We start from the raw sequence: 9865 nt of genomic DNA, 5'->3' as shown, positions 1-9865 counted from the left end.
ATTAACAATAAAGTTTTGGTTAGGCTCTCACTCCAGTAGCGAGCGATGGACATGTGTATGAGAGCTCCTGGAAGCGAGCGCCGCGCCGCCAGGCCCGGCGTCATCTCATCACTTTCTGTTCAGTGGGTACTTACAGTTTTTGGGTTAGTCCCGCTATGGTATGGTCCCGGTATGGCACCCTCTTAAAATACCTATCAAAAAGTCCCGCTATGGTACCCATCTTTTAGATCTACTTTACAACAGTACCAAAAACTGAAGGGTACCATAGCGGGACTTTTTGATAGGTATTTTAAGAGGGTGCCATACCGGGACCATACCATAGCGGGACTAACCCCAGTTTTTTGTACCGAAGTCTATAGAACTCTCATATAATATGTCATTCTTTCGTTTAGTAGTGGAGATTTTAAGTTATATCAATTGATAGGTAACGGTGACTATCCCCATTACTGCTGGAACGGTATATGAGTGATCCGAGACGCCTGGCTAGCGCGGCGAGGGCAAGCAGCGCGCGAGGGCGGGGCGGCGCGCGAGGGTGGGCAGGACGTCTATCTGTAGTCGGCCGCCGGCTGCTCCGCCAGGAAGGGGTTGGCGGGGCGCGGGGCGGGGGCAGGGGCGGGGGCGCCACCCGGCACGCCCAGGCTCTCAGCTCCGGAGTAGCTCTGTAACAGACAGGCACGCGGTGAGTGTGAGGCCTGTGCCGGTGTGTGTGTGTGTGTGTGTGTGTGCGGGGACACAGGGTCATTGACCTGCGTGGCTCCGTAGTCGTGCTGCTGCAGGTCGGCGAGGCGCGAGGAGGAGAGCGCGCGCGGCAGCGGGTGCGAGGGCACGCCGTGCGGCGCCAGCAGGCCGGGCCGCAGCTCGCACGGCGCGTCGGCCGACGGGTCGGGGTCGCGGAAGTTCACGAAGGCGAAGGCGGCGAGCGCCACCGCGCACAGCAGCCCGTAGCCGGCGAACGTGCGCGTGGTGCCCCAGCGCGCCACCGCCGCGCCGCCCAGCACCGCGCCGCAGCCGCGCCCCAGCCCGTGGTGCAGCCCCTGCAGCACGCCCTGCGCCGACGCCTGCCGCCCCGCGCCGCCCGCCCCGTGCGCGATGTACGAGCAGCACGCCGCCCACACCGCTGCGTGCGTCACGCCCTGCACGAACTCGAACGGCAGCACCCACCACGGGTTGCTGAGCCACGAGATGTACAGGAAGCGCACCACGTTGCCCGCCAGCCCCAGGCACAGCACCTGCCGGCACAGACACACATACCTTTACGATATTATCAATTAATTAACAAACAGAATTTTGTTGAAAACAACAGAATTAGGTAACGTTAAAGTAGTTTTTTGCTCACAACTTAAATATTTCGGCACTCTCGGAACAACACTGACCTTCACGTGCCCCATCTGCGTGATGAGCTTGAAGCTGAAGAAGTAGGCGAAGATCTCGGAGATGTGGTTGATGACGGACGCCACGCCGAACAGCGTCGGGGACCCGCCGATGTCCTGCAACCCACGTGTAAGTTCTTTTTCATGTGTGTACAAATAAACAATATTCTATCAATCTATCTATTCTATCTTCAACTTGACGGAGTGTCGTGTGTTTCCGGGGCTCGCTACTAGCGGTCTTACCTGCAAGTGCCAGAACAGGAAGGTGAAGATGAGTCCGATGCCGAAGCCCATGAACCAGGCCACCAGCAGGAAGGAGATCGCCTTCACGTTCTGGAACTGGCGCAGCACGGCCAGCCACTCCGGCATCTCGCGCGTCGTCTGCGCGAACACCTGCAGGACAACATAATTGGATATAACTATACCCACTCCTTTGTCATTTACGTATCTTCAATTTGCATACCTATATACAGAACCACACGTTTATCTTTGGACAAAATATATCTGCTAAGGTTAGGGTATGATTGGGATTGAGACACTCCCTCTCTAGACGAATATAGACATAGACAGCCGAGGTGGTGTCTGGATGAGCACCGAGGGGTGGCACTGGACGGTCGTTGTTACCTTGGCGGGGTGCAGCTGCGGCGGCGGCGGCGGCGCGGCGGTGTCCAGCCCGGGCAGGTCCAGCTGCGCCGCCAGCTCCGCCTGCAGCCGCGCCTCTTGCGCCGCCTCGCCCCCCGCGACCCCCACGACCCCCGCACCCCCCGCCTCGCCCACCACCTCTACCGGCACTTCCTCGTACTTGAACTTGATCTGCGAACACACAGAAACACAAACACTGCATTACTCTTTGACTCCAGTTTACATCGCATAGTAAATTGCAAGGTCACGAACTAACTGTTGGCTCTTGACCTGATTCTGCTTATGTTTTGATCAGCGTGTTAGATAGCTTCTATATACGCTTCACTTTCAAAGTATGTAGTGAGTTGTGTACGGTCAGGTGCAGAGTAACCTGACCCCCCTCCCATAGTAACAATGCTTCTGAGAGGGGTCAGGTTTTTCTGCACCTTACTGTACCTGCGTGGCGGTGATGAGCGCGGCGCCCATGAGCACGGAGAAGGTGGCGAAGCAGATGGTGTAGTTCTTCTCGTAGCGCTGCGGGCCGCCGCAGGGGTGCGCGCTGAAGGCCGTGCTGTGGTCCAGCGCGATGCCCACGAAGAACATGGCCAGCCCCCAGCCCAGCGAGCCGAACATGCGCTGGTGGCCGTACCTGCAACCGAGGCACGTGTAAGCACGGGTCCTCCCGGGACACTGCTAGCCCAGTGAGCGGCGCCTACCTGTCCGCGTCCTCGCCCAGCAGCGTGATGACGGCGCTGTCGGCCAGCGTGATGGCGGGCGCGGAGAAGAACTCGCCGATCACCACCAGCAGCAGCAGCAGGAAGAACGTCTTCTGGATGTCGGGCGTGCGGTACACGATGGAGGAGTGCAGCGGCGTGACCCAGTTGCCGTTGGCGTCGGGGTCGTAGTTGACGGCGTCGGCCACGGACAGCGGCGAGCCGGCGCCGCCCGCCACGCCCGCGAAGTGCCGCGCGGCGGGCGCCGGCGCCGCGTCGTAGTCCGGCGGCGCCAGGCGGTACGAGGAGCGGTTGAGCGGCTGCACGCACGCCACGGCGCCCGGCTGCACCCAGCTCAGCGGCAGCGTGAACACCACCCAGGCGCCCAGCGACGCCAGCAGCAGCGTGCGGCCCGCGCGCCAGCGGTCCGCCAGCCCGCCCCAGAACGGCGCCGACAGGAACTCCACGAAGGGCCGCGTGCCGATCAGCAGCCCGCACTGCCCCGCGTTCATGCCCATCTGCTTGAAGTACACGCCCATCAGCGGGAACAGCGAGCCGAACGCCGAGTAGAAGAAGAAGTAGAAGGTCTTGACGGTGAGCAGCTCGGGGTCCACGGCGCCGGCGCACAGCAGCTCCAGCACGTCGCCGCGCCCGCGCACCTTGTGCGTCGCCTCCTTGGGCTCCGGGTACCTGCGCACACGCACACAGTCAGGGACTAATGCACTCTCACATAATATACCTACACAGCAACATTATGTTTCGCCCTGATAAAATTTGGGCAGAGCCTGATGCTTTATTGGAAAATATTAAAGGCTACTTCTTTCTACTAATATGTAATTTTAAAGAGGAAGGAAAGGCTAAGAGCGATATAAAAGGTGAGTGAAAATAAAAAAAATGGGATGGTATTGTCCAGGCGACGTGAAGTTCGCGACCACAACACCGACCAAATACGATTTTAGGTCTAAACAATATTTTGGTTTAATCGTTTTTAAGCATACCTACCTAAGTATAATAAGTACATGTTCACGACGAATGCTGAAATTACTGAAAGAAAAACTGACCAAGGTAAATGATGCCAAAAACAGCCATGTTTTACGCCTCGCTAAGGACGTAGCGCTTGCGTGAGTAATTCTGTCTGGTCTTATTTGTGACTTTTACCTACTTTCTTTGTAATGTTTGTTTTGTTTATGAACATCAGTTATTAACTAGTTTTAGGGTAAATAAAGAGATATTGATGATTCTGCGATATAAGAAATTACATAGTAAATTGTTACTTATAACTTGTTAGTTCACATACCAAGAGTAGGTAGGTGTTTTTTTTTTTCTCTCTTAGATTATTTAATAATTAAGTTGATTAAAAGCCAGTACAGTGTTTTACAGCCACCGGTAATGTACTCTACGCAACTGTAGCAATCCGCTATAATACACTCAAGTGCAAAGAGACTGTTCCACTTACAAAATGCTGACAGCAATTTATACCTACCTCCAATTTTTTTAAAGATGTTTAATAATAAATTTGAACAAAATATTTATATTTTACTTGGTTATATTCTGATGCACCGTTTTATGTATTAAAGCGTCATTAAGTTATTTATATCCATTTAGGAGTTATTTGGTAATTTTCACACTGGAACTGTTTCATTTCCCGTGAGTGTATACTTAATTACTTACTTACACCAGATTTTTTCATTATAAGTACCTACTTCATATTTAATCTTAAATATGTAGTTAACTAAAACTATACTTAATTTGAAATAAAGATTTATGGTCGTTAGGTACGTAAGTGTACCTACCTACCTAAGTAAGTATGCGAAACGATTTCGAAATTAGACCCCAAGCTCAAAGACAAGGTAAACATTGAATTTATATTACATCTCAGCATCTGAAATATGATCGATATCTGGGCTGTCAGGAGTCGGGAGGCTGAAGCGAAGCGATATGATTAAATCTGGCAAATCAATACGTATCAAACGCCTTGTTTCAGGTGAGCTGAATCTAAAAATAGATTTCAAGAAGTTAACTAAGTGTAGGTGTTCATGGTCAGCTAGTGGTGTACTTATTTCATGTGACGTCAGTGCCCGAGTGAGGCGGAGTCGCCGGTGAGGAGCTGGTGGAGGCTGAGGGCATTCCTTCAGGAAGCTGCTCGCAGGCAGTGCACGGTGAGAGCCAGGCGGGGGGGGGGCGCGGGGCGCGGGGCGCAGGCGCGGGCCGCTCGATACCGCGAGCCCTGCCCCCGCCCCCCGCGCCCCGCCCGCAGCTCCCGCCGTCTCCAGCGACCACCACTCACAACAACTAAACGCACAATCGCTTCCTGTTCATGATTCATGTACTCAATCACAGATTTCCAAAGCGCCATGATGCTCTAGGACTTCTGTTTACGATCACCTTACCTAAGCCTAACACTTAGCATACTTTATATTTATCTATACGGCGAAAATATTCGTATTTATAGACAGGGATATCGGATATATAATGGAATAAAGCTAACGATATTTAGATAGCCAAAGCAGAGTAAAAGAAAAATAACAGCAGGGATTGTAAGTGTATGCCGAGCACTCGAGGAGCCTACATAAGGAAAATTACGTCAAGTACGTAACGAGCAGAAGGCTACTTTCTGACAAATTGTGCTCAACGACAGCGGCGCTGCGTGTGTGTGTGTGTGTCAGAGAGCTGGTGGTGACCTGGTGGTGTCCACCTCGCCGGTCTCGTCGGGGCGCACGAGGGGGCGCACGGGGGGCGCGAAGGGCGCGGGGGCGGGCTGGGCGCGCTCCATGCTGCGGTCCGGCGGGCACTGCCGCCCGGCGCCGCGCCCCCGCCCCGCGCGCCCCGCGCCCCCCGCGCATGCGCCCATCCCTCTGCCCTCTGCTCACGTCACCGCTACATAATGCCGACTCTTATGACAAATTCTCGGCTAACGACGCGCGTGCAGCGACGCTCAACATGCACTAATTGACCAACTCAAATAAACTGCAAGTCAGTATAAGTACCTACCGCTCTGGTGTCGCAAATTGATAGTTATGAGTATACCACACATACATGGGCTGTAAAACGGAAAATATGTGACAAAGCTTCCCGAATATAGCCTGACCCAGTTGGCTGCGCCGTGCAGCTTCCTTAGTCCTAGTTGTTACTGTTTAGTTCAATAGTCTGACCACAGTTAAGACTACTTCCTTTGTATGAAACTCTTCCGCCTTACAAAAACCTTACGGTCTTATTCATAAAAAAACCTTAAAGTAGGTTTACTGAGCTCAATAGTTACGGAACACATTAAGCCTATTTGAGGTTTCGTAAAAATCTCTATTCATAATAGTTCCGTAAACCTTCAATAACTATAGTGATGCTAATAGATTTCACAGACCAAACATTTTGACATTTACCCTATTAAGTTGCCGGTCCGACGAAACCATAAACAAAAATAGCGAAAACTTTCATTCATTTATCAATCTCTATTATCTATGTTAGCCACGGCGCGGCACTTAAAAAAGTTTACGTTGGCTTAAAGGCGCAGTGGCCAAGCCCACAAAAAAAAAATTAAATTTTTACGTTACCATGGCAACTTATTTTCAGCAAATATTAACTCACAACAAATGTCAAATCGTCAATAAAGCAGAACAGCTGTTGACCGGCCGCCATGTTTTTGTACAAGAGGAGGTTTACGGAAGGTGTATTGTAGGGTCCAGCCAACTTTAGCATATCAAGGTTTTACGAATCAGTTGGAGAGTTCTTTAGCGCTATTGATCGTTTATGAATAAAGTTTTTTTGACATTTGCTTATAGCAGGCCTATAGGTCTCCCGTAACTTTTTATGAATAAGACCGTTACTTTTAACAAAATTAAAGTAAAAAAAACGCATTTTTGCAACACTCGTATCCCGTTAAATATCGTATATTGCTTAGGGCCGGGTTTTTGATCCGTGGTCAACTTTAACCATTAATGTAGTCCCGTGTCGTGTAGTGTAGTTGCTCTTTCTGTTAAACACCATTATATAAATTTCATGTGCAGAGCTAAATAAGTATATAATAGTATGTACCTACAGGCCAACTACTGGTGATTTTATTACCTTTGAGACTGTCATGGAGGATGTTGTAAGGTTACCTTCCAATCCAATAGTAAAAAGGAAGTAATAGTGTGTGGTGACTTTAATGTTGACTTATTAGGTGACTCTCCTAATAGGTCGAAATTATTGTTACTTTTTAAATCATTTAATCTTCTTAATGTTTTTCTAGAACCAACTAGAATTACACCCACGTCAGCCACTTGTCTAGATAACCTATTCTGTAACTGTGAGTTTAAAAACAGTAGTGTGATTAATTGTCTGAGGTCAGACCACAGTGGGCAGACCATTACATTAGTAAACACTGACAAGACAAATAAAACTAAGGTGAGATGCAGACCGATTACTACAAAGAAAATTGACAATTACTTGAAGAAACTAGACGAAAAACTTCCGAATGTTAAATTAGATTGCAATTCTAATAAGATGTATAGTAACTTGTTTAAGATAATAGCTCATGAGTTTGAGAGTAATTTTGAAACGAAGGAAGTTTTGATTGACAATAAAATTAAATTTTGTGACTGGGCTACAGATGGTATTCGCAAAAGCAGGGCGACATTATATGATCTGTATGAGATGAAAACATTCATACTCCGCCCTGACTTTCAATCTTATGTGAAGAAATATAGCAAGATGTATAAATGTGTCTGTCACTGTGCGAAGACAATTTTTATTAATAACAAGATAAAAGATTCTGCTAACAAATCTAAGGCCGTTTGGACTATTATTAATAACGAAATGGGGAAGAATCGAACACGCGAGACAAATTTATCTTTGAAGGTAGGCAATGACATTATAACATCGAATGACGCGGTGGCGAGGGTCTTTGAAGAGTTTTTTACGAACATTCCTTTAGAGACTACGTGTAACCTAGATTCTTCGGCTGCAGCAGCTGAAACCCTGACGAAGGAGAACGCACCTTCAACCGATAAGGAATTTAAATTCAGATATATTAATACATTAACTATTATAAAAACATTTAAGTCATTAAATATGAAGAAAACTGAAGAATTGTGGGGAATGTCAGTTTTTGTTCTTTCTATTATTAATAAAATCTCCCCAATTTTGGCTAACATGTTTAATAAATGTATTGCTGAAGGTGTGTTCCCAGATCTTATGAAATTTAGTAAAATTATACCTCTGTTCAAAAGTGGGGATATGGAGGACCCTGCAAATTTCAGGCCTGTCTCGGTTCTTCCAGTTTTGAGTAAAATATTTGAGAGGGTCATACTCAGTCAGATGCTTTTGAATTTCAATGAAGCTCGATTGTTTCATAGCCAGCAGTATGGTTTTACAAAAGGCAAATCAACAACCGATGCCGGTACTGCGTTAATTAAGCACATATTTGACGCCTGGGAAGACCATCACGATGCTATTGGAGTCTTCTGTGATCTGTCGAAGGCGTTTGATTGTGTAGACCAATATTATTATTTTTAAAAATCATTACAAACAACAAGATTTTTAGCAAAACAGTCAAAATTGTATAATTTCAGGGAAAAATTTAGTGTGATCTGGGGATATTTTAGTTGGATGTCACTCCGATGTCAGGACGACCGAATGGCGTAGTGCAGTGTTTTTCAACCTGTGGGTCGCAACCCCCCGGGGGGTCGCGAAGCTTCTGTAGGGGGGTCGTCAAAGGGCGAAAAAACTGAGTACTTTGGTAAAATATAAAAAAAGACAATTAGTATTTATTTACTAAATTAAAAAAAAAATAATTATTAAGTATTACTCTTACTTTAAAAATATTTTTAATTATTTTTTCTTACTTTAACCAAAGGATCATGATAAACATTTTAATATTTTATAAACAAAAAAAAACATATTCTGAGACGAGCGTTAATTGTTTGAGCTTGTTTTTTATTAAGTAATTAATTTATCCCATCGTGGATCTGTTTTAGTACAATAGACCACATCCACACAGTAAGGCAGATTTTACAGAAGACCGAAGAGTATAATCAGCCTCTGTCTCTAGCCTTTGTGGACTAAGCAAATGCCTTCAACTTCATCGAGACCTGGGCAGTTTTGGAAGCGTTGCAGAGATTTCAAATCGACTGGCGCTATATCGAAGTGTTGAGGTGTCTGTGCGATGCCGCTACTATGACTGTCCAAGTACACGACCACAAGACTAGACCAACCAACCAACCAACTGCAACGAGGAGTGCGACAGGGGGATGTGATATCTCCAAAACTGATCACCAATGGCGAGTACATTATTTTGTCACACCTTCTCTTCGCGGACCACATCGTTATTACGGCAGAATTAAGATGATGATGGAAGTGATCTTAATGCTGCTTCCCAACGTGTAGGCTTCGGGGTATAAACTTGGACAACATGAAAGTCATATACAATGCTCACATCGAACCGGAGCCGGTGATTGTTGGTGAGGCAAATATCAAAGTTGTGAAAGAATATATCTAGCTCGGGCAGACTATTCGCCTAGGCAGAAGCAACTTCGACAAGGAGGCTGCAAGGCGCATCCAACTGGGTTGGGCTGCATTCGGGAAACTTTGTCACATTATTCTCCTCGGCCATCCCTCAGAGCCTGAAGACAGAATATTTCAACCAGTGCATCCTGCCAGTGATGACGTATGGTGCAGAGACGTGGACACTGACGGTAGGACTGGTTCACCGATTTAGAGTCAGCGTACTATGGAGAGAGCTATGCTTGGGGTTTCTATGATAAAAAGGCTAGAAATGAGGTTTTCCGTCAGAGGATTAAGATGACCGACATAGCAGTCAAAATGTGCAAGCTGAGTGGCAGTGGGCTGGTCATATCTGCCGAAGTACCAATAACCGTTGGGGTAAACGAGTTCTCGAGTGCAGACCACAAACAGGGAAACGCAGCGTGGGAGGCCTTTCTGCCTGGATCAAAGACGACAACCACAAGTATTTTTTTTTTGTAAAGCCAGGTATTTTGTATTTTTCATTTTCATTTCACCCTTAGATTTTTTATTCAAGATATTAAAATAAAAAAGTTGCAATGGCATTAGTCGTACCTATGTACCGTATGGCGACACATAGGTATCCGATGTATGTAAATCTAAAATTATGCGTGTACTTCGAATCCTAATCATGGAGACCATAAATACTTACGTCGTATGGAATGA

General features: G+C 47.3%; 1 protein-coding gene across 1 annotated transcript; it reads right to left on the bottom strand.

Moving 5' to 3' along the window:
• Nucleotides 1-337: 337 nt before the first annotated feature.
• On the bottom strand, nt 338-5570 carry LOC119692562 (major facilitator superfamily domain-containing protein 6). Its single transcript, XM_038113576.2, has 8 exons — nt 5386-5570; nt 2708-3394; nt 2448-2640; nt 1995-2183; nt 1614-1763; nt 1374-1487; nt 747-1229; nt 338-659 (listed from the first exon to the last, which is right to left on the bottom strand). Exons 1-8 carry the CDS (start codon nt 5553-5555, stop codon nt 546-548), a joined length of 2100 nt encoding a protein of 699 aa, XP_037969504.2. The 5' UTR covers nt 5556-5570; the 3' UTR covers nt 338-545.
• Between the last annotated feature and the right edge of the window lie 4295 nt (nt 5571-9865).

Source organism: Plutella xylostella, chromosome 23 (assembly GCF_932276165.1).
Source record: "Plutella xylostella chromosome 23, ilPluXylo3.1, whole genome shotgun sequence".
Taxonomy (NCBI): Eukaryota; Metazoa; Arthropoda; class Insecta; order Lepidoptera; family Plutellidae; genus Plutella; species Plutella xylostella.
Note: the sequence above shows the minus strand (reverse complement) of the source record. Positions and strands in the feature narration are given on the sequence as shown.